Source organism: Felis catus, chromosome A3, assembly GCF_018350175.1.
Source record: "Felis catus isolate Fca126 chromosome A3, F.catus_Fca126_mat1.0, whole genome shotgun sequence".
NCBI classification, from domain to species: domain Eukaryota; kingdom Metazoa; phylum Chordata; class Mammalia; order Carnivora; family Felidae; genus Felis; species Felis catus.
In genome coordinates, this window is record NC_058370.1 from 61113519 (window position 1) to 61138446 (window position 24928).

At 46.9% G+C, this 24928-nt stretch overlaps 1 protein-coding gene across 5 annotated transcripts in view; it reads left to right on the plus strand.

The window, feature by feature from the left end:
- Positions 1–24928, plus strand: part of CRACDL (CRACD like) — a 139713-nt gene that overhangs the window by 100611 nt on the left and 14174 nt on the right. For all 5 annotated transcript variants that reach the window (XM_023251597.2, XM_023251596.2, XM_045054095.1 and 2 more), the window contains 2 exons: positions 4736–4963; positions 8900–10457. In XM_023251597.2, coding sequence (XP_023107365.2) covers positions 4736–4963; positions 8900–10457 — 1786 coding nt within the window. The remainder of the gene's footprint in view (positions 1–4735; positions 4964–8899; positions 10458–24928) is intronic.

Genomic DNA, 24928 nt, shown 5'->3' on the forward strand with positions numbered 1-24928 from the left:
CTGCTCTCCCATGTCGAAGAGAAGGAAGAGAAGACAAGGAAGATGATTTGGCCTATTTCCTGGACTTTGAGCCAACCTTGTACCCCTTAATACCTTAAAATACTGGAAGGGAAGGTTTGACAGGCTATTGCTGCCTATGGTGACACGTGAAAGACCCATGTTTGTACTCTGAGATGTGCAGCTTCAGAGTCTGCAGCCTCAGGACCAGATGTGACTTTGTATGTTTTAGGGCCATGTGTTGGGGAGATGACCCTCACGAGCCATAGTTGACTGACTTGCCCTCACTCCATCCCACAGTTCTCTGGCTCTCACAGCACCATGGTTCTCTGCATTGAACTGGGAAAGTACAGAATAACAGGTAGTTTCTAATTCCATTCATTAGGGCATGAGCCCAACTCCAAACCTGCAAAGCACCATGATGCACAAATTCTATCTTTAGTTGTCTGGGAGCCACTCACACTGGACAGGGCTATGGCCTCATCCTTCTCAGTGTCCCTCCTATGGTGGTTATGTTACTGACAAAACAGTGCTCTGAGTATGAACAAGCCACTAGCTTCACAGGAACCTAAAATTGGAAGCTTTAAGACTTAAAAATATATATATAATCTTTATTATCAAGATTTTGAAGACACGGTGATCATATTTTATGCCCTAAAAGTTTTTTGGGCACAATGGACTGACTGAGATGGGGAAACAATGCAGCCTTTAAAGTGTTTTTACATAACACATGGTATTTGATATAATGGTACTTTAAATCCCACCAGGATGGGATTGTGAGCTGTTTAATTTTTTTCCTGTTGACGACTCCTTACACAAGCCCACGTGCCTGACAGAAAAACTTAAAGATTATTTTGATACAAGGTTTCCAGGAACAAGTATTTCATGATAAGACCAAGGTGATATTTCCTGATGGATGAGTTTTTCAGGAAATGCATGGAATTATTTTAAAATCTCATTGCCACATTAGGTAACAACTGGTGAAACGTGGTGATTTTTATGGTAAAATTACATCAAACTAGCCATCTGCTAAGTGTCCTACCATTAAGTAGAAAACACTGGGTAGAGGGTGGCAAGCTGGCAAGTTGTCTTTATCCTGGGGGATGAGGGAAGGTAACATGGAGAGACAGCATGTCTCTGGTGGAAACACACACACTGCTGTGCTACCAATGGGCAGGTTCTGTCACCTGTAGGAATCTGTGTCCTCAGAGGGTTTTGGAGAGGATTTCGTGAGATCAGGTAGGTCAGTGCCTCCCCTTCCCTCACCAGGAAAGGCCAGCTGGAGTGCAAAGCCAGCAGACCTCTCCTGCCCAGAAAGGTCCCACTGGCTCTACTTCACGTCTGTGGCCTGTTCCTGCGTGTGCCTCCCTCAGCCCACTCCTCAGTGGCTGAGCACCCCCCTTCTCTCTCTCTCTCTTTTTTTTTTTTTTTTTTGATAGCTACTATTTGTTGGACAAGTACCATGTGCCAGGACTGAAATTTCTGTTTTCCATGTGTAACAATAGTCTTGTAAGGAAGGTGTTACTGACTAATTTAACAGGTGAGGTAATTGTGAACCCCTCTCTTTGAGGACAAACACTGTAAAGCAGCTGTCACTCAAGTTCACCCCCAAAAACCCTCTGAACTCCAGGCCATTTTCCCATGTGAGTCACATTCCTCCAACGAAGGGCCTCCTGTTAGACTTTTTAAATCATTCACTTCCAGAATCATCCAGAAGCACAGATTTCAGGTCAAACTGGGCAACTGGGGCAAGCAATGCAAGTGTGAATGCTTCCAGCCCACAGACAAAAATCCAGGTCAGCTTTCCCAGCCTGTACTGTACCCACAGACCTTACCCCAAGTCGCATAGTTGCTTCTCTGATCAAACACTGGACTCACCGTTCTCCTTAGTCATGAAGGTGTTGGTCTTTTCAGGCCCTAAGAACTCTCCGAATGACAGCAAAGACTGAGAAGTGAGAGTTCAGTGCCCTAGTAGGAAGACCAACCGTGACAGCCAGTGCAGGGATTTTGTGGGGACAGAGGTCATTGTGGTCAGAGTTTCTAGGAAGTTAAGCTCCTTGCCAGGATCTGCCTCCCCCACCCACCGTCACCCATGCAGGGGCCAGAGTGGGTTTGAACCCAGGACCGTCTGCTCAAACAGTGCAAAGCTAGTGGACGGGAGGCAGGGAAGGTTTTTCCTTTGGGTTAATGGGATGTGTGTGTGGCGGGGGCGTTGACCACATCTCATGTCCTCACAGAAGATGTCATCATTCTCACCCGAGAGTCACTGCATTTGCAAAGCAGCTCATCTTTCCTGGTCTCTTGAGTCAGAAAAAAACAACAGTCAGAAAAACACAAAAACAAGAGCCAAAATTTTACCAAGTGTATATACATTGTTCCTCTAGACAAGGGTGAAAATGAAGAAGCTTTCTCTACGTTCTTTGGAATGTACCCATTCTATCAGTGACCCTGAGGGAGGACTGCCTGGGAGAGGTGTCATCTGCCCAATCTTAGATGACTTCCTGAGTCATCAGCTACAGCAGTGGAAGCCAAAGCCACAGGCACAGAGGAAGCCGGGAGCCCTGTGGTTTATTTTTTTAAATAATTTTTCTTGCTTTATTCCCGTAAGAACACACACAAGTTGCTGAAACAAGAGAACTAAAATAGATTAGGTCCATTTATAACGCTTTCCCCTTCATTTTAGTAATTGTCTTCTCCTAATTGGCAGGAATAAACTTAATACTTGCAGGAGAAAATACAACTTTCTGTTAACAGGGAAAATACATTTCTTTGAGGAAGTTCCCTTGCAGGACAATCCCTGCCTCAGCTTGTCTCTCTAATAGTGACACACGTCTGGTGCCCCCCTAGTTTAGCAGGGGCTACTGGAGCCTGCTCTGTCTGGGGCTCCAGGGCTGTGGAAGAGCTGAGCAGGATGTACCCAGACCCCTGTGAGTCCACTTGCTGCCCACATCTTGTTTGCTGCCTCCCCTGAGGAGACCATTTTCATGGGGGCTTACTAAATCATTGTGAGGTGCATAAAATTATGGTCTTAAGTTAAAATGTGTGTTCCAAAGAACACACAGCACCCATTAGGATGGCTACTATCAAAGAAACAGAAAATAACAAGTGTTGGAAAGGATGTGGAGAAATTGAAGCCCCTGTACACTGGTGGGAATGCAAACTGGTACAGCCACTGTAGAAAACAGCACGGAGGTTCTTCAAAAAATGAAAAATAAAGCTACTCTGTGATCCAGTAGTTCCACTTCTGGGTAGATACCTGAAAGAATTGAAAGCTAGTTCTTGAAGAGGTATTTCTACACACATGTTCACAGAAGCATTATTCGCAACAGCTATAATGTGTAAGCAGCCCAGGTGTCCATTGATGGATGAATGGATACACAAAATGTGGTATTTCCATTCACTGGAATATCATTCAGCTTTGTAAAGGTAGGAAAGCCTGACACATCCTATTACATGGATGGACATTAAGGACATTATGCAAAGTGAAAGAAGCCAGACAAAAAAAGCAAATACGGTATGATTCCACTCAGTGTGAGGTAGCTAGAGTAGTCAAGTTCATAGAGACAGGAGGTAGAGTGGTGGTGGCCAGGAGTTGACAGTGGGGGATGGTGAATTGTTGTTGAGTGGGTGCAGTTTCAGTTTTACAAGAGTAAAAGCTCTGGAGATGGTTGCACACCAACATGAGTATACTTAATGCCACTGAACTGTGTGGTTAGAAGTGGTCACAATAGTAAATGTTGTGTGTATAACATATAAAATTTGGCAAATAAAAAACATTGGGGGGAAATGTAAACTTGACCCTAATACTGAGCACCACAGTGGAACGGAAGTAGGTGGTAGATTTGTAACTGAAGCCCAGCACCTCCTGGATTCTCTCCCTGCTCCTCGCTCATCTGGGCTGTGTTTGCACAGTGGGTACCCCCCCCCCGACACACACACACACACACACACACACACACACACACACACACTATTTCATGCTGACAAATGTCTTTGTGGCAGAACCCACTTAGACCTCACTCAGTCATGGAGTTTGCCAAGTTCAGTGGTCAGGTAACAGCGTGTTGCACTCATCCTTCCACGTGACTCCCCAAATCCCCTGCCTCTCTGACAACACTTTTGCCCTTGCCTGACTTAGTGCCTCCCTGCTGAGGTATAAACTAGTAAAATATTTGTAACTACAGATGGAAACTTAAAGCCCTATGTCTCCAAGAGGACACATGAAGATACAGGAACCTTCTAGAATGAATGAAATGCAGCTGCCGCGATGGGGTGCTGGGTGGTGGGCTTGGCACATCTTTTGCCCCAGCCTGTAAAATCACACCTTTGGGCCACCCTCTCAGGACCAAGGCTGCTCTTAGAGAAATCGGGTCGGTCTGTTTCACCAGAGAAAGAGGCTCTTGTCTGAATCACAGATACCTGCTTAGGAAGGTGAAGGCAGAGTTATCTCATCAAGGGTGTCTAGGACATAGGTTCTCTGCACAGCCTTGGAAATGAGTAAGTTGTTAGGGGTTGGCCCAACTTTTAAAGCTGCCAGCTTTTCTAAGGAACACTTTTCTAAGGGGGTGTCCTGGAACCCTCCCTGTTGAGAGCCAGATTTTAAATCTGTCCTTCCATGTAAAGCCCAGAGACAGTATGAGAAGACTGAGCACCATACAAGAAGGGAGTTGATGTGCTGGTGGGACCATTTCATACCGCGAAGTTAATGCTTGGTGTGTTTGCTTCTTCTCCCATGAAGGTCTCTTTAGTATCCTCATCCCGGCCACAGTCTCCAGACCAGCTCTCCTCCAGGCACGTGAGCGATGCCAGTGTCTCCCCCCGCACCTCCGACAGCAGCGTGGCACCCGTGGCTGATTTCAATTACCCTCCAGAATTTTCCTCCTGCCTGGACAATTCTGCAGCTAAGCACAAGCTCCTGGTTAAGCCCCGCAACCAGCGGTCCAGCAAAATGAGGCGGCTGTCTTCGGTAATCGGGCTTTTTCTTACAGGCAGACTTGGTGGCCCCCCACTCCCACCCACCCCCGCCTCTCTCCCCTCAGGGTCACGTGCCCCTTCCGAGAAACCCCATGGTCAGTAGGACCATCTCCAGGAGCTAGAGTTGCTCATCTTTTTCAATATACGTCAGATATGTCTCTTCCTTGCGTAAACATGCCATCTGTTCTTTGGTTCTGCAGCACCTCCTGTGAAAGCTGCTACATGTTGTGGGTCCCTTGCCTTCCAACAGCACTGAGTGTAAGGTCCACACTCCAGGCCTGGCATGACCATGCCCTGCCTACCTCTGAGACCTACTCTTATTCTCTGCCTCACTCACTCAACACGATTTGGCCTGTCTCTGGCCTCAGGCCTTGATCTCTTGCTTGAGACATTCTTCTCCTGGCTGGCTCCTTAGCCTTGGAGTCTCAGCTCAGAGGTCTTCTCCCCAGAGGGGCTCACTTGACCATCTTAAGGAAAGCAGCCCTCCCTTCCCACCAGTGCGTTCACTTTCTTTATAGCACAGGCCACACACATAAGTGACCTTTATAATTGTGTATGCTCACTTGTTTATTGCCAGTCTTCTTGAGACCTTGTCCCAGCCCTACTTCCCGCCCCTAGAGCAATGCTAACCACACAGCTGGCATTCAGTGCACATTTGTTGAATGGATGAACAAATGAAGACATGAACCAATGACAGATAAGCTGACACACTAGCACAGACTTCTGCCTTGGACAAGGACCTACTTATTAGCATGGGGACTGTGCCCCTGTGAGGACAGATCCCTCTTTGGTCACACTGCCTGTGTAGTTGTCAGCTTGTAGTGCTGGGTGTCGAGAACTCATTTGTGGAGTGTTTTGTCTTCATAGTACCCATAGGTTAGAGGTCCACATAGGATTGTAGACTTCTCCACTGCCTGATGCCCACAGTATTCCAGCCCTGGAGGAGCTGAGGGCAGGTGTGGGGCCAGACTGGCCACAGAGAATGAGAGTGCTGAGAAAGAGATGTTCACAGACCAACATTCTCTCCCTCCTTCCTTGGAGACAGTATTGTGGGGGTATTGATGAAGTGCCCAGGATGAGCTAGGTGCTCAGCTAGGGATGGTGGGCTGGGACTTCTCAGGATTCCGGGAACTCCCTGGAGACAGTGGGGTTTCCTTTGGGCATGTGGAAGGTAGGTGCTTTTTAAACTCAGGCCAGCAGGGTTGACTTTAGAGGGGACTAAGGCTGAAGAAAGAAGTCAGCTATGGTTACCCTCAGGCCAGTATGCCCTTGTGCAAGCTGGACACTTGTATAAGTGCTTGCACATCCAATGCATTTACAGGCTTGGTGCTGTGGGACTTGGCAAGGACCAGGAACTCGAACCTGCCTATACTCATACTGAGTAGGACCACAGGGCAGGGACAGAGCCAGCTCCCTCTGTCCTCAAGTCTAGGGTTTATTCCCATGGGGATGTCTTTTGCTTTGCAAGGGTACGTGTAACCAGCCACAGCCTGCTCAGGACTTTGTAGCAGAGAGAAGCCGCACTCATACTCCAGATGGGGGAAATACAACTTCCTGCCTTACTGTCCTCTGGACAAAGCTGTACCTCTCATTCTTTCTTTACATTTGAACTTGACTTAGCTCTTGAACCCCATTTCTTAGAGTAACAGAAATTCTCATTTAGTCAGTCCAGTAAACATTCCTTGATTTAAATTCTGTCATTTACATATCTTCCTTCCTTCTTTGCTTCCCCTTCTTGGTAGGGAGCAGGCACAGATACCTTAAGTTTTTGACTGGGCAGCGGTATCTGGCCAGTGGTCACCAGAGTCACTGTTGGGTCCTAAGGCAGGGCCTCTCTCCTTCGAGTATTCATAGCCCCCTTTGCCCTTCTGTCATGAGGTCCCTCCTCCCAACCATGAGGACTTTCCTGGTACCCTGGCCCCTCTTGGGTATGTGAGGCTGCTGTGAGGGCCCAGGAGAGGAGGGGAGAGGAGGCGGCAGCAGCAAGGGGGTGGGTCTGTGCATCCTTCCTGATGATCCCAGGACCAAGCTGACGATCCCAGACCAAGTCAGAAGCCACTTTGTTCCCTCGAGAAACTCTGTTCAGTGTCCGAGTCCATATTCCACACTACCTTTGTTCTGCCTGGCCCTCCACCCTTACCTCCTTGTAGCTGCCAGTGGCCCAGGGTGGGATGCTCCCAGCCAGGCCTGCTTCTCAGCTTTATGCTCATTTAGTGAGGCTTATGATAGTTTTAAAGCATGACCCACATCCTAAACAGGTTTCAACATCAGTGATTTCCTGTAGTAGCAAAAGGCCCGTGACACCTATTGAAACTGTGGCTTTTGAAAATTCTTCTGTAGATTTCTTTGCACATCTTCCTCTTTTCAAATCCATGGGAATAGAATTGTGCATCTTGGCAAGAGTTCACTTAGGCGTTGTCAGAGACATCCCACTTATCCTGTGTTCTGTTAGCAAGCAGATGCCAGTGGAAATGTTAAAATAACAGCAAACAAAAACGAAAACCTACTGCAAACACTCCCTGAGCGTTTCTTAACATCAAGGAAAGGAGGCCTGATGTCCTGAACTTTTTAGCGCCTGGGTGGTTCAGTCGGTTAAGCATCTGACTTCAGCTCAGGTCATGATCTTGCGGTTCGTGGGTTTAAGCCCCATGTAGGGCTCTGTGCTGACAGCACAGAACTTGGAGCCTATTTCGGATTCTGTCTCTCTCTCTCTCTGCATCTCCCCCACTTACTCTCTCTCTCTCTCTCTCTCTCTCTCTCTCTCTCTTTAAAAAACATTTAAAAAAAAATTTTTTTATAAAAAGATTGACCTCACACCCTCAACCTTTTGGTCATTTTCTCATGCTTTTGAATGATTCATTGCTACTTTGATCTCCTTTCCTTCCTAAGAGAGCAGCAACTGACTTTGGGTACAGTAAGGAGGAAGTTGGACTAAATTTAAATTCCAGAGACTTCAAAAAATACAAGGCAGTGTTTGATTGTCACACCAGTAGGGCTCGGGGAGAGGAGGAGCACCATAAGCTGCAGGCAATAGGCAAGACTTCCTGTTGGAGTAGAATCTCAGACTGTTCTTGGGGGTTACTGGTAGAACACCTGGAGATGTGGGGAAAGAGCAGCTAGCCAGTCACTCAGGCCCAGAGTCGGGCACATTCACTAGTGGGGGCATGGCTTGACCTGAGCAGGGACTAGGAGAAATAATTTAAGACCAGAGAATATAAGACTTTTGACTTAACTGAAAAGTTTGGACTTTATCCTATCAGCTATGCTTTTGGACTTTATCTTGTAAGCTGTGGTTTGCCTTTGACTGTGTTTGATGTGATATGAAATTACCCTTTAGGCAAACCAGTTTGCCCTCACCTTGGGGCCCATCTCTGGAGAGAGAGAGAGAGAGAGAGAGCGCGCGCGCACGAGCGCACTGAGATGGAAAACTAGCTCTCAGGCACCACAGGGTCATGGAGAGAGCACCAGCTTTTCACCTGAGCTAATAAGCTCAGCCTTAACCAAAGTATGGCCCTCTCTGAGCTCCCAGTACTACAAGTGCAAAGAGGAAATAATTCTTCCTTGCTGGGATGAATCAAGAGTAAATGAAATAATAGGTGTGGAGTGTAAAGCATGGCAGACACCCAGCTGATTTGATCCCCTTCCCTTTGCTCTGTAGAGCAGTGTTTGTGGCTCAGCCACTAGAACCTTGAGCACCATTTACCTAGAGGGCATTGCTGCCATTGTTCTGTTGAAAGCTGAACTTGTAAGGCAAGATTCCAAACAGACCAATATGGTGGTTATTAAGAGACACCCTACCCTGTGTCAGTGCCTGCTTAGGTGCCAGCTTTAGAGACACACTGTTTCCTCTTATACAAAATGGGAATGTCATAGGCATTTGACATATTTGACATGATGATGCTGTCTTTGTCCTTTTTATCTCTGCCAGCGAGCACAGTCTGAATCCCTGAGTGATCTGACGTGCACCCCAGAGGAAGAGGAATACGATGATAAGTCCTTACCCAAAGTCAGCACAGAAGAGAACCCCAATTCTGCACAGCAGGATGTGGGACTGGACAGAAGCCCTGAGCCTGGAGGACTAGCCACCATGCTGCAATCTGGGGGGCCACGGGCTAGGCGGGCACGCCTGCAGCACTGCCCTGCACTCAGTGCCAGCGCCGAGGAGAGCTTCCTTGGGGATAACACCTCAAGCCGCCCAGCCACCCCCGAGGTCATTGAGTCCGAGTCGGGCCCAGTCCCCCGCGTGGAGTCCCCATCTCTGCCAGAAGGTTCCCCGCATCACCACCATAATCCTGACAGCGAAATCCAGAGGGAGGAGCCGTCCCTGGAAAGCACAAGTCCCCCAGCCAGGGAAACAGCTGATGAGGTGATTTGTGCTTCTGGAGACATCGAGATTCGATTATCCCCCTCCATCCCCGAGGGGGACACGACGCCTCCCGAGACTGACCCTGCCGTCACCTCGGAGACACCCCCTGGTCTAGATGGGCCAGACCAAAGTGTCCAGAAGGAGGTGGAGCTGACGCTGGAAGCGCCCGAGCCCGAGGGAGCAGGGAAGGGATCTCCAGAGGCCCCTGCCCCAAGCCCCCCGGCTCCCAAGAGCTGCTTGAAGCACAAGGCCCCGGCGATGAGCGAGAGCCCCGGCGCGCCGGCCGCCTGCGAGCCGCCTGCGGAGGAGCCCGCTCCCGGTCCCCTGGACGGAGAGGCCGAGCCGCCCCGGGCCGAGCCCGCGGAGCCCCCACAGGGGGGACCGGAGAGGCCGGCGCCCGAGCGGAAGGTGGAGCGGGCAGGCAGCGAGCTGCGGGCCGTGAAGTTCTCCGTGTCGTCGGGCCGGGCGTGGCCGCGCTCGGGCAGCGCCCGCCTGTTGGAGCACGCGGGCCCCGCGGGCGCCTTGCCGGTGCGCCTGCCGCTTCTGAGGAGCAGCCTGGCCTGGAGGAGCGAGGCGGCGCTCGACGACCTGCGGGCGCCCCCCGAGCCCCACGGCGGCGGCGGCTCTCGGGACTCGGGGGACGCGGCGGCCGGGCCGGGCCGGAGCCCCCGGGACGCCCCGGGAGACCCCTGCCCGGCGGCTCGCGAGCCGACATCGGGGGAGGACAGAGGCCCCTTTGCCGTCAAGCTGCGCTCCACGTCTCTGTCCTTCAAGCACAGAGAGGCGTCCTCTGCCGAAGCAAGAGGGATAAAGAGATACAGCGCTGAAATCCGGTTAGAAAGAGGGGGGCTGGCTTTGCTCCCCAAAGACGAGAAAGGTCAGGTCGCGAAGGCCCCCTCCCCTCGAGGGGCACGGTCCCCGCACGAGCAGGGAAAGGGGAAGGCTCGGCCCTCGGAGCCGCTCAGCTCCAAGCCGCCCTTGCCCCGGAAGCCGCAGCTGCAGAGCCGCCCCCTGCCGTCCCCGGACGCGGGCCCCGGGGAGCTGGTCAAGGCCGCGCTGCCCCAGGACCTAAGACGGGAGACCCGGTCGGCAGAGACGCGGTCGCCGCACAGGGCAGCTGGTAAGAGCTCGCGCCGCCTGGTGGGGAAGGGGCAGGACCGTGGGCAAGTGGGGCGTCCGCAGAGTATGCAAGATCTAAGGGCGAAAACGTCGGAATCCCTCTCGGTACCACTAACACGGTTCATCCAGAGTTATGAATAGAGACCAGAGAAGGGGGAAACAGAGCAGGATTTTGTGGAAGTTCGGAGAAGTAAGGAAAATGTAAAAACCCATCTTGCAGCATATTCCCTGAGAGGAGATGGGCTGCTCAGGGGATCATTCAAATGCTTCTATCATTTCTTAAGATCGGAAGCTCAGTGAGTTCCAGAATCTTGCGATATGTGTACTCTGGTAGAAGGAGGTACTCCTGGGGCCTACAGCACTTCTTGGTTATAAATGAAGCATCTGGCTCCTCTGTCATTTAGTGTCCTTCTGACCTTCCCCCCACCCCACTCCCCAAGAAAGAATTTTTTCCTGTTTAATAATCAGGCTCATGTGGCCCAGCCTCATGCGGGAAGCATCCCATTTATTGGAGTCACGAGCCTTTTATGTAAAAGGAGAGCCCCTCCGGGTGGGCGTTAACTTCCTGTCCCAGAAAGGAGGTGGTGTGAAGATTGGGGCTGAATGGAAGAATCTTCTAAAGCAACTGCCCTTTAAAATGAACACAGGCAAAATAGATGACCTTTCTATGTCTTTGACATTTGTCACTTTTTATTTATAGTGTTTCAGATGAAACGTATCTGTTGGAAATGGGTATTTGTGGTAGAGCTAAATCATCTTTCATTGCTGGGCTCTTTTATTAATGGAAATCAGTGTGCCAGAAACGAAACTACACGGACCAGTCGTGTGTGCATGTGATGAGGGCCCTAAAGAGAAATTTTCCATGGCAAATTTTATTTGAAAAAAACCAAAACTTTCAGGATGTTTTTAAGTGGCTATTCTAAGTCCAGGACTCCACTCCAGTGCTGCATTGTGGACAGAGAGGAAATAGGACGCAGTTGTTCTCCTAGGGACCCCACACCCTAAAAGGAAGGTGAAGTGCACACGTAAGAAAAAATTAGCTCACAGAAAGCAATGTAAAGACAGTTTTCAAAGAAACTCTTATCTTTTCTGCTTTCATCCTAGGAAGTGAAAGTGTGTGTGTGTGTGTGTGTGTGTGTGTGTGTGTGTGTGTGTGTATAGTGCTTTAAGTTCTTAAGGTGACAGTTCCAGGGAGTAGTGCCAGGAGAACCCCCTGAAGGAGCCCACATGCATGGCCTTCCTGAGCCAAGGCCCCTTGGCTCAGCTGTAATTTTTTGCTGCTGCTACTGTCGCTACATTAGGCTAATTAGCAAGGGAGCTCTGGGAGAGGTTCAAGCTGTAGCTGATGATCCACTCTGCAGATTTCCAGCCAGGTTATTGAAGCTATTGTAGAGTGCTTCAAAAACCCATTGAAATATCAAGGGAGGAGGGGGTTTTCTCTGTGCAGATAAAACCCTGACATCAGCACCATCCACCTTCATGGCCTGGAATTGAAAATGTCTCTCAAGGGCTTGCTGACTGAATGGAACTTAAACACAGGATACTTGGGTTCATGGTCAGAGCTGGAAAAGAAGCTTCAGAGGGCAATGCTTGACATATTAATAATTTAAAACTTCCTCAGCCTAAACTGTGAGAGTTTAGGCTTGTTTATTGTCAGATGACTGGACTGGTCTATAAGGACCTTATTTTTTTTCTTTAATTTATAAAATATGGTATTTATTACAGCTTTACTTAAAAGTATAGTATAAAAGAATTGTCCACTTGTTAACATTCTCTAAGTGACAGAAATAGCCAATCCAGTTGAATTCCAAGGTGAAAGAATCTAGGTTACTTTAGGGCAGGGGTAGTGATTTTCATTTCAGTGCAGAGAAAGGAAGGGAAGAATTACCCTCATTCTGCTTGAAACCATCTCTCTCAAAGTGTGGGTGGTATTTGAAGGGCGAGTGTCAGGTTGGGTTTTGGCTGCTGCCTGGGACCTTGGGGTCTAGGGCCTGCCTCATGCAGACCAGAACAGAATCACAGGGTCTGTGTTGTCAAATCCCATTAGTGAAAGCAGCTTCTATCTTCCCCAGACACTGGATCTGCTTGTGGTTTAATTCATTCTTATTACTTCTACTGCCATCCTCACTGCTCCCAAAATATAACCACTGGAAGCAATTAAATTCATATAAGACACATACATATAATAACAGTTTTAATATCAGTATTATTCAGTTTTCCAGAAAGGCCTAATTACTGCTGTTTATTATCTTGTGGTGGCAGGCACTTTGCCCAGAGCTCCCAGATGGGCTGTCACCCCTGTACGCCTTCCAGGGGCGCACACACCAGAGAGTTAGGTCACCAAGGTATCCCAGATGGGTGCACAATCCTACCTTCAGGACTCAAGCACTTTGTCCCCCGCACTCTGCTTATTCTTCCTCCTCTCGTCCACATTCCCACCTTCCTTCTCTGAAGGCATGAAAGAATCCTTCCGTGGGGGAGGCAGGGAGGATGCCCCAGTTGTTGCAGTAAACAGAGGAGCCCAGCTTTGCCAAGTGGGCTGGACCTCACAGGGCCATGTTGGGGCGGTTCTGCAATCCCAGTACCGTATGTGCTCATTAGTGCAAACAAGACCGTTAATAGCAGGTTAACGGCCTGGGGTTACCAGCCTTGTTCACTTGTGCAGGACATTACCCATCCTCCTGGTAAGCCAGTCCATCCCAGAGTCTAAATGACAGGTCAGGAAAAAAGAGATTCTTGTGTGAGAAAATGGTAAAACGTAGGAAGTATATAGAAAAAAGCCACCACTTAGGACTCTGCTTTCTAGATGCCATCCCTGTTGTCCTTTCCTTCTAGTCATTCTTCTCTGTGTGTGTGTAATTTTTGTTTCATTTGGTTGTGGTCACATGTTGGGTATTTTGGAGAATAGTTGGACAAATTGCCATTGTCACCCAGGAGCCTCATTTGACAATGAGCCTCAGCCTTCTGTCTAAGCTCATTCCCTCCAGACTGGGCGGGTGATACAGTAGCACACGCAGACCTCTGAACCTCTTTCTCTAGACTCTGGTACTCACTCATTCATGCGTTCATTCTTGCAAGAAATATTGCATATATTTCTGTGATACACACAGCACTGTGCTGGCCCCCAAAAGGCCATCAGGAAAAGCATGAGGACCTCGCCCTCAAGGAGCTTACCAGTCTAAAGGGCCAGGTGGCAGCTGGATGCCACAGGGGAGTGTAGATAGATGCCCATCTTGTCTTTGGGTGTCAGAGGCATTTTCTGGAGGAAAGGAATTCAAAGAGACTGTCACCTACTCTATGACAGTTACTTTAGTTGTATTCAAGTTCATTTGAGTAGAACATAAGGAGTCTTTTTTTGGTATCATGCTAAAAAATATGCAGTTGATCACTGAACAGTGCAGGGGTTACAGGGACCAACCCCCTGTGCAGCCAAAAAATCCACCTGTAATCCCCAAAATTTAACTACTAATAGCCTACTGTTGACCTTTTATCGATAACACAGTTAACATATATTTTGTACGTTATGTGTCTTATATAGTGAATTTTTACTATTAAGTAAGCTAGCTAAAAGAAAATGTTATTAAGAAAATCATAAGGAAGAGGAAATACGTTTATAGCACTATATGGTATTTAGAAAAATTCTCATATATATGGACCTTGGCACTTCATACCTGTGTTGTTCAAGGGTCAATTGTGTTTATATATCTTGAATTCTTTTTTTTTTTTTAATTTTTTTTCAACGTTTATTTTTTTGGGACAGAGAGAGACAGAGCATGAATGGGGGAGGGGCAGAGAGAGAGGGAGACACAGAACAGGAAACAGGCTCCAGGCTCTGAGCCATCAGCCCAGAGCCTGACGCGGGGCTCGAACTCACGGACCGCGAGATCGTGACCTGGCTGAAGTCGGACGCTCAACCGACTGCGCCACCCAGGCGCCCCTATATCTTGAATTCTTAAAAAAAGAAAAGAAAAGAAAAGTCTGTTCACATCTCCTCCTCTTTTCGGCCTATCCTTCCCTTGACAGTCCCTTCCTGACCAAGTATGGTCAACATCCTGGGCCTCCATTTCTCCACCTTTCCTGTGCTTCTCCAACTGCATATATTTTCTCTTCCTTGGCTGCCTCTCAGTGCACCAAACTCTCCTCAGTGCCCCCAGACAGAACACATCTCATATTCCCACCTGTTTCTCAAGTTCTCTCTTCCTTTGACTCCTTCAGCCACAGCAAGCAGTGCTTAACCGTCTGTGGGCATCCCTGTCTTGACATCTCAACATTCATAATTATCCATACCTCCACCAACCTCAATCACTTTCCTTTTCAGTTACCTCATCTATCCAGATAAGCTAAAGAACTCAGAGTTATCAAAAAGATTTTAACATGGAAAAAACACTGAAAAGTCTAAAAATTATAAAGAAAAATCACTTTGTAATCCTACTTCTTTAAAATTCTGTAAAAAGGGACTTACATTTCTGACCAAGGTGGAGTAAACACACACCACCCTATGTCTCCCACTGATAAAATTTAAAAGCCTTGACAAAATGCATGAAGTGAATGCCAGAGAATTCTGAAAGGTAGGTAGGAGCTGGTGGGCTGGGCAGAGAGATCAGGACTCTGAAGACCTGCCTGCCTTGCCTCCATGGTACCAACAACCTCTGCAGACCCCCGCTCTTGTGACTCTCCAGCCCTGCTCCTCCTGCTCCCCACCACCACCAGCACCAGCCCTGTAGGGCAGTTTGTTGGACAGTCCTGGCCCTACTCCATATGAGCACCAGCAGCTAAGCAGCAAGCCCCTCCACGTGATGGCACAGCCTGCAGGCTGGAGCCCTTTGGGTTCTCTCATCACTGCGCCAGGCAAATGCCAGCAGCAAACTGGAACTTCTTGTCCTGGTGGCTGTGGCAATGGCATCTTTTAGGGCAAAGCTCTTTTAATCCTTCCAGATCTACTCAGATGAGCACCACCTCCATCCATAGCAGCATGTGGGGTTCAGAGCCCTATGACTCTCTGGGCAGCACGCCAGCAGAGATCTAGTAGTGAAGCCACAGCCCCTCACAGCAGCGGCCACAGTGACAGGTTGTGCTTGTGGTGGTCCTGCAGATTTCTTTCTCTTGCCCCCTGCCCTGCGGGGTGCTGGTCACTGGAGCACACAGCAGCACAGAGGGTAAACTCTGGTTTTCTAGCTGGAAAACTGGAGGGTGGGAGTGGAAATCACAGAAGGGAGACACCTGAGGAAGGATCCTTACCTAGGTGCATGAGGTCAAGAGTTTGTCTCTGACATGCATCTGCATGAGACTGACTAGAATCAGTGCAGCAGAACCTTTGAGAATTTTAATAGGACCGAGTGTGAACAAACACTCAAAATGTCTAGGATACAAACAAAAATTGTTCAACATATCAAAGAATCAGGAAAACCTAAAAAATGTTCTAAGAAAAGACACCAACCTTGAGGTGATTCAAATATTAGTATTATTAGAAAAAAACTTTAAAGCAACAATTATACCGTGATCTAAGAAGTAAAAGTGAGCACTCTTGAAATGAATGGGAAGCTGGACTTCAAGCTATATTACAAAGCTGTTAATCATCAAGACAGTATGGTACTGGCACAAGAACAGGCACTCAGATCAATGGAACAGAATAGAGAACCCAGAAATGGACCCACAAACTAATCTTTGCCAACTAATCTTTGACAAAGCAGGAAAGAATATTCAATGGAATAAAAACAGTCTCTTCAGGAAGTGGTGCTGGGAAAACTGGACAGTGACATGCAGAAAAATGAACCTGGACCACTTTCTTACACCATACACAAAAATAAACTCAAAATGGATGAAAGACCTAAATGTAAGACAGGAAGCCATCAAAATCCCAGAGGAGAAAGCAGGCAAGAACCTCTTTGACCTTGGCTATAGCAGCTTCTTACTCAACATGTCTCTGGAGGCAAGGAAAACAAAAGCAAAAATGAACTACTGGGACATCATCAAAATAAAAAGCATCTGCACAGCGAAGGAAACAATCAGCAAAACTAAAAGGCAACCAACAGAATGGGAGAAGATATTTGCAAATGACATATCAGGTAAAGGGTTAGTATCCAAAATCTATAGAAAACTTATCAAACTCAACACCCAAAAAACAAATAATCCAGTGAAGAAATGGGCTAAAGACATGAACAGACACTTCTCCAAATAAGACATCCACATGGCCAACAGACACATGAAACAATGCTCAACATCCCTCATCATCAGGGAAATACAAATCAAAACCACAATGAGATACCACCTCATACCTATCAGAATGGCTAATGTTAACAATTCAGGCAACAACAGATGTTGGCGAGGATGTAGAGAAAGAGGATCTCTTTTGCACTGCTGGTAGGAATGCAACCTGGTGCAGCCACTCTGGAAAACAGTATGGAGGTTCCTCAAAAAATTAAAAATAGAACTACCCTATGACCCAGCAATTGCACTACTGGGTATTTATCCAAGGGATACAGGTATGCTGTTTTGAAGGGACACATGCACCCCAATGTTTATAGCAGCACTATCAACAATAGCTGAAGTATGGAAAGAGCACAAATGTCCATTGACGGATGAATGGATAAAGAAGATGTGGTATATATATGTAATGGAATATTACTTGGCAATCAAAAAGAATGAAATCTTGCCATTTGCAACTATATGGATGGAACTAGAGGGTATTATGCTAAGCGAAATTAGTCAGAGAAAGACAAAAATCATATGACTTAACTCATATGAAGACTTTAAGAGACAAAACAGATGAACATAAGGGAAGGGAAACAAAAATAATATAAAAACAGGGAGGGGGACAAAACATAAGAGACTCAAATATGGAGAACAGAGGGTTACTGGAGGGGTTGTATGAGGGGGGATGGGCTAAACGGATAAGGGGCATTAAGGAATCTACTCCTGAAATCATTGTTGCACTATATTCTAACTAACTTGGATGTAAATTTAAAAAAGAAAGAAAAAAATTTTTTAAAGAAATGAATGGGAAGATACAAATTCTCTGCAAAGAAATAGAAGCTATGAAAAAAATACAGACATCTTAGAACAGGAAAACACAGTATCAGAAATAAGATTTATTAGAAAAACTCTTTAGTAGAATAGAGATGACAGAAGAGTCAGTGAACTTCAAAACAGATTAGTAGAAAATAGCCTGAGTACAAAAAGGGGGGGAAAAGCCTCAAGGATTATTGGAACAATATGAAAAAGCGTTAATATTCATGTCATAGGAGTTCAGAAGGAGAGAAAGACTTGAGCAGAAAAAAATATCTGAAGGAATAGTGACTAAAAACTTCCTAAATATTTGAATTTAGAAGTCCAAGGAGCTCAGGTGAATTACTTTTGCACTTTTGTTTTGTTTTTAGAGCTGTATTTACATGCGTTTATTTCATCTTTTCAACAAATGATTCTGGAGCATGTGAACATCTAAGCAAAAATATGAACCTTGACTTAAGTCTCACATCATGTATCACAGTTAACTCAAAAGGGGTTCAATGAGTTAAATGTAAAGTGAGACCAGAAGACTTTCAGGAACTTAGGAGAAAATCTTTGAAACATAGGACTAGACAAAGAGTTCTTAGACTTGACATCAAAGCATGATCCATAAGAGGAAAAACTGATAAATCGGACTTCACTGGAATTAAAAACTTTTGCTCTGCCGAAGACCCCGTTAAGAGGATGAAACAAGACAAGCTACAGAATACGAGAAGATATCTACAAACCACATATCCCACAAAGGACTGGTATCTAAAATATATAAAGTGTTCTTAAAAGTCAACAGTACAAAGCAAAGAAATACAATTAGAACAAGCAGAAGACATGGACAAATATTTCACCAGTGGGAATACAGAGATGGCAAATAAGCACGTGAAACATCATTAGCCATTAGAGAAACACCAATTAAGACCATAATGAGATAGCATTATGCACATATTAGAATGGCTGAAACAAAGCTAATATGACCACGCGCTGGGGAGGAGGCAGAGCAGCTGGAGCTCTCGTACATTGCTAGTGGAAGTGCAGAATGGTGCAGTCACTTTGGAAAAGTTTGGCAGTTTCTTACAAAATCAAATACGCTTACCTTATAACATAGCAATTCCACTTCTAAGTATTTATCCTAGATAAATGAAAACTTAGGTTCACATGAAAGCCTGTACATGAATATTTATGGCAACATTGTTCATAATCCCCCAAAACTGGGGACACTCCAAATATCCTTCAATTGGTCATCCAAACAATGGAATATTACTCAGCAATAAAAAAGAATGAACTTCCAGTACACACCGTAACATCTTAAATGCATATGCTAAGTGAAAGCAGGCAGTCTCAAAAGATTACAAACCGTATTATTCCATTTATATGACATCTGGATGAGGCAAAGATACAGAGAACAGATCCGTAGTTGTCATGGGCTGGGGATAAAGATAGGGTCCCTACAAAGGGGAGGCATGAGAGAATTCTTTGGGTGTTGACATTGTTCCATATCCTATTTGTGACTTTTTGTAAGAATCTAAGGGTATTAAAACTCCTAAAACCCTGTAACAAAAATGAATTTTACTCCATGTAAATTTTAAATAATCTCTTAAATGATACAAAAAAGTGACAGTGACCTTCTCTCCACCCATTCTGAATATCTCAAATCCCACCCACAGAAGGAACCACCACCAGCTCTTTCCCATGCCAGTAGCAGTCAGAGCTGCATCAGTATGAACAACACACAGATGAATCCCCCCTTTTTTTAATCACAAAAATATTATACATGTTGGCTCACAATTTGATATTTTCACTCCACGATAAGACACGGGCCTCTTTTCTGATCAGAGTGAGTCACTTGACCTCATTCCTTTTAAGGGCTGCATAGTGCCTGTACCATATTTTATTTAACCATTCCCTACTGAAGAGCATTCTGAGTGTGTTGAGGTGTTTTTTTTTTTCCTTTTGCTGCAGTAACCATTCTTGTCTATTTTATCTCTATGGAGTTATACTGTTCCTTCTGTAGGATAGATTTTTTTAAATGTTTTTTTAATTTCCTTTTGAGAGAGGGAGAGAGCGAGCAGGGGAGAAACAGAGAGAGGGAGACAGAAGATCCAAAGCAGGCTCTGTGCTAACAGCAGAGAGCCCAACACGGGGCTCGAACCCACGAACTGTGAGATCATGACCTGAGCTGAAGTTAAACACTTAACCTACTGAGCCACCTAGGCGCCCCTAGATTTTTTTTTTAATTCAAGTTAGTTAACACATAGTGTAGTCTTGGCTTCGGGAGTAGAACCCAGTGATTCCTCTCTTACACATGACACCCAGTGCTCATGTAGGACAGATTCTTAAAAGTGGGCTTTCTGGCTCAAGGGCATGTGCGGTTTTTAGCTTCAGATTGCACCCCCCCCCATAAAGGTAGTATCAATCTACACCTCTTTGCATAGAGAACCTCTCATTAGCACTAGATGAAAAAATCACAGGTTTTTTTTTCAATCTGATGGATGAAAAAGGTCCTCCTTGGTCAGTGGGTCCTGGCCATCTTAATGTGAAGTGTCTTTATCTTGCCCCCACATCAGCTCTTTTTTTTTTTTTTATGTTTGTTTATTTTTGAAAGAGACAGAGTGTGAGTCGGGGAGGGACAGAGAGAAGGGAGACAGAGAATACCAAGCAGGCTCCAGGTTCTGAGCTGTCAGCATAGTCAGATCTCTTTGTCTTTAACCCAATGCCCACAGCACTTCCCTGCAACTCTCTCTTCCCAGGTCTGGGTCTAACCATGGAGCTTTCCTCTTTAAAACTCTCCATACCTTCCTACTGTATATGCCTTCCTGGGGGTGGGGGTGCATTTAGGGCTTTGTGGATTCTGGCCAAGGTTGACATTTCAGCCTTCCTAAGTTTGCCTGCCATTCGTTCACTTCCTCTGACATCTCCAGCCCCACCCGTGTCACCAGCTTCCCTTGGCACTCTGCACACACTCCTGCTTGCCCTGAATGCACTCTACATTTCTGAACTCAATCTTGAGCTCCCTGAGAGCATCCACATTTTTGTTTTTCTCTATGGAGTATCTGTGCTTGGGGGTCTTGTGGCCTGCAGTGGGTTCCCCACGGAACCCCGCTGTGGTTTGCATGGACAGGTACAAGGGCAAGGCAGGGGGCTGGGTGGTAAGATTGAAGAGTGTGGGTTTGGAGGTTTTACTGCAAGGCCCACCTTTCAGGGGCTGTGGGATTTTGAGCAAATGAGATTCCTTAACCTCGAAGTCTTAATTTCCTCCTTTGTAAGACGAAGTTATTAGTAATGCACAGGGCAGCAAAAGCTTTGTAACTACAAAATCTGATGTAGTTTCCAACAGTACAGTCATAACTTCCTAAGGATGTACCAAAATATACTCATCTGAGTTGCATAGAACAACAGTATATGGGAATGGGATTCTCTCTGTCCCTGGTGAAACCAGTGAGGGCACCAACGCATAGATACGAGAACCCAGAGAGAGCGTGTGCGTAGTCCACCCCACCCCCTGAGAATATACAGGGGCCCTGAGAGGGGAGAGGAAGAAGGGGGATTTGCAAAACACTTTCTTCCAGGAGCACAGCTACAGTTCTGTGAGCCCCCAGCTCAATGGGGTGGGGTCAGGAGGCCTCCCTTGTCCAGAGTCTACAAAGGGGCCTTGTGTGGGACTTCTGGGAGAGCTGGACAGGTGTGCCCTGCAGCTGGGAGACCAGTGCTGGATTAAGGCCACCATGGTTGCCACATAATACACCTGTGCTCCCAGAGCCCTGCCTGATGGAGAGGGCAAAGGGACACAGCAGCAAGAGCAGAGGAGGAGCTAAGTCACGGCCAGAGAGGCATAGCTGCAGATGAGCATCCCTGGCTCAGTCTCAGACACCTGCCAGCCCCAGATTGGATGGAGCCCACTGAGGCAATGGTAGGAGCCAATCACAAGAGAACCCTGCCTATTCTCCCCACCTTTCCTCCTTCCCAGACCCTAAGCACTTGGGAAAGGACCTTCCACCCCAGCTCAGACACCCTGCATTCAGGGGAACAGGAGACTTAATACTGACTCAACCTAAAATCTACATCATATTCCAAAGTGACCACAGTGACTGCTAGGACCTGAGAATGACTAGGAAGTTACTGAGAATCTTCTGGCTCTATCTGGGGAAGCGTGATGGACTGTAGGAGATCAGGGTCATGCTGTGCTTTGCTCTGTCTAAAACTTGCCAGCCCAGCATTCAGGCTCCTGCAGAGGTGCAGCCCACCTCCTAGGGTGTGGAGAGGCAGTGCCCCCCACCATCCATCTGCATGCTGCTGCCACTTCAGAGTGCACGGCAGCACTTTCTCCAGGGCAGCCATAACCTCATGCAGGGACTGAAGCCCCCTATGCACTTATCCCAGGGCTGGTGGGAGAAGAGTGCACTTGAAGAGAGACGGCAGCGTCTTTATGACAGAAGTGGGTGAGTGTCCTGGGCAGAGAGTGCCAAAAGCGTGAGCAGTAAGACCATAGTTGAGGACTGTGTGGGCATCAGTGGGGTGGTCCTGGGAGTAGATGTCCAGATACAAGGCAGGGGGCACTGGCTGATTTCAGGAGGGGAGGGTTCACCAGATCCTGGAGCGGTGGGGGGTGGAGGGCAGGGGCATCAGCCCAGTTCAGGAACTGGACCACCTGGTCAGACGGGTGCTTGGTGTCGCCAGAAGGCAGCATCATGGGCTCTCCAAGGCTCCCTCAGGCTGGAAGTTTGGAGCAGCATTGATATTACTGCTTCCCAGTGATGGACGCAAATTGGGGTCATCACCCCCACAGGTTCAGGTTGATGGGTGCAGGGTGAGCCCCAGACAATGGGAGTATTAAAGACTCCACAAGTGATTCTAATGTGTGGCTAGCACTGAGAACGCCTGTTCTTGGGCAGCACTTTCTCAAACTTACAAATGTTTGTGAATCTCATTAAAATGAAGACTCTGATTCTGATGGGGACAGTACTGCTGGTGTACAGACCAACATTTGAGTAGCAAGGATCTAGATCTGCGTTAACCAACATGGAACTGTTAGCCTCATATGTCTGTTTATATTACTTTATTTTTTTATGTAAACTCTCCCCCCCAACATGGGGCTCAAACTCACTATCAGTGAGTCTCATGCTCACTGACTGAGCCCACTGGGATCCCTAGCACGTGACTATTTAAATGTAAACTTGAATGAATTAAAATTAAATTTAAAACTTCAGTTTCTCAGTCATACTAGCCACATCTCAAGGACTCAGCAGCCCCATATCTCATGGCTAGCTGACAGCACAGAGATCATTTCCATCGCTGCAGAAAGTTCTGTCGGATGGCACTCTTTCAGGGCAAGTAGCATCTTCTTGACACCCTGTAAGGGTTGTGCTCTGTGCAGTTCCCAAAAATGTGCCTGCTGTCACAGCATCATTACACTTTCACCTGTGTGTGTGTGTGTGTGTGTGTGTGTGTGTGTGTGTGTGTGTGTGTCCGTCTCCCTCATTACATCAGCTTCCCTTAGTCAGGGTCTACAGTGGATTTACTCACCACACTTATACACACTCTGTATAGTGACAATAATAGTTTATGTATATTATGCACTCACTAAGTGCCAAGGCTCATATTAAATGTTTTACATTTTAATTTGCAACAAGAATCCTATTTTATAAATGGGAAAGCTGGAACTTAGGCCAAAGAACTTGCCCAAGGGAACATAGCAGGTAAACTGTGGAGGAGCCACACAGACTACCTCTGCAGCCAGATGCTCTTCACTGTTATGCTATACTGTGGTGGTTCTCAAGTGAGGACAACTTTGTCCCCCGCAGACATTTGGCAGTATCTGGAGACATATTTGACTGTCATGACTGTGGTAAGAAGGAGGCACTACCAGCATCTAGTGGGAAGAGGTTAAACATACTGCAGTGCACAGGAAGGCCCCCAGCAACAAAGGATCATCCAGCCCCACCTGTCGGTAGTGCCAAAGCTAAGTAACTACTGTTTGCCACTCAGTGAGTAGATTATAACAGGGAGAGAATGGTATATAGGAAAGTTGTGGGGTCATACTCCTTACTATGAGAGGGTGTGTGATGTGGTGAATGAAGAGTAGAGGAAAAGCCTGCGTTTGGCAGTGTGACCCTGGACAAGTCCTTTACTCCATGAGATTCTGTGTTCCTGTCTCTGAAATGGGGATTGAAAGCAGGGTTGTGAGGTTCATTAGGAATATGGTATTGCTCTGAAAATCAAGACTGAATAAACCTGAGCTGTGAACACTCAGGGGAGAAGTTTCCCTACCTGTTCAGGGGGAGTGAGGGCAGCCCAGAGGTAATAGAGGAAGGAAAATCTAAGCTCTGTGTACAAGGGCTATCCCTCAAACTAATTAATTGTTCTCTGGTGACCACTTGAGAAAGATCTTGCAGAATTCCAGCTGCCCCTGGAGATCCGCAAAGAATCCAAAGTGAGGTGTTTGTGTACATTTTGAATTATAAGAGGGTGCCATGTGATATAATAGTTTTGCTACCTTTTCTCCATCATCTGCTGTAGCTAAAAATTATCTTCAAATTAACAGTGCCTTTCCATCCCCATATCCTTGTAAGGTCCCCGTTATATTACCTGGCGGTTACTGGACAGCAGTTGTCTCTATGCTCAGAGATGGACTTTGGTCACTGCCTTCTGCTTAGAGGCTGTTTTAATTGCACGGACAGTGGCAGTTAAGCAAATGGACTTTGAGTCCAAGCATGTGTATCACAACTCTGTGTCCTTGAACCTGTCTCTGGCTTCCTGGGTCTCCACTTTGAGATGTAGGGATCAGGGTGGGCAGCTTGGGAATGTCTGCCAGCCTTTACATGTGAAGGCTGGGCAGCTGCACCTGAAGTTCAGCAAAGAGCCTGGCAAAGCATCAAATGCCTGGGGCGCCCCCAATAAATGTGCTTGCATGTGACCAGGTTCCTGACCTCACACATCCAAATCCCAATACGATTCACAGTCATTTTTTAAAATGTTTAGGTTTATTTTATTTTTTAGTTTATTTATGTATTTTGAGAGAGAGAGAGCAGAGGAAGATCAGAGAGAGGAAGAGAGAAAGAGAATCCCAAGCAGGCTCCACACTATCAGCACAGAGCCTGACAAGGGGCTTGAACTGATGAACCATGAAATCAATTACCTGAGCTGAAATCAAGAGTTGGAGGTGTAACCAACTGAACCACCCTGTTGCCCGACATGCATTGATTTTTGTTTATAAATGCTTTTTCACAGATTTTGCCTATGAGCAACAGAGTCTTAAAGCAGTTATAGCTAGTGCTGTAACAAGAAAAAAAACAGGCAGGCCCCAGGACCCCCCCTGGGAAAAAGACTCACATCAGTTCCCACTGTGGAGGCCTACACAAATCCCCGCCCTGGGACAAGGACTGACCACTCTCCCCTGGTGAATATGCTGTGACATTGAGAAACCTGACTCCATCGGCCCTTTCACCAGGACTGAATCACTTATACAACCATGACTTC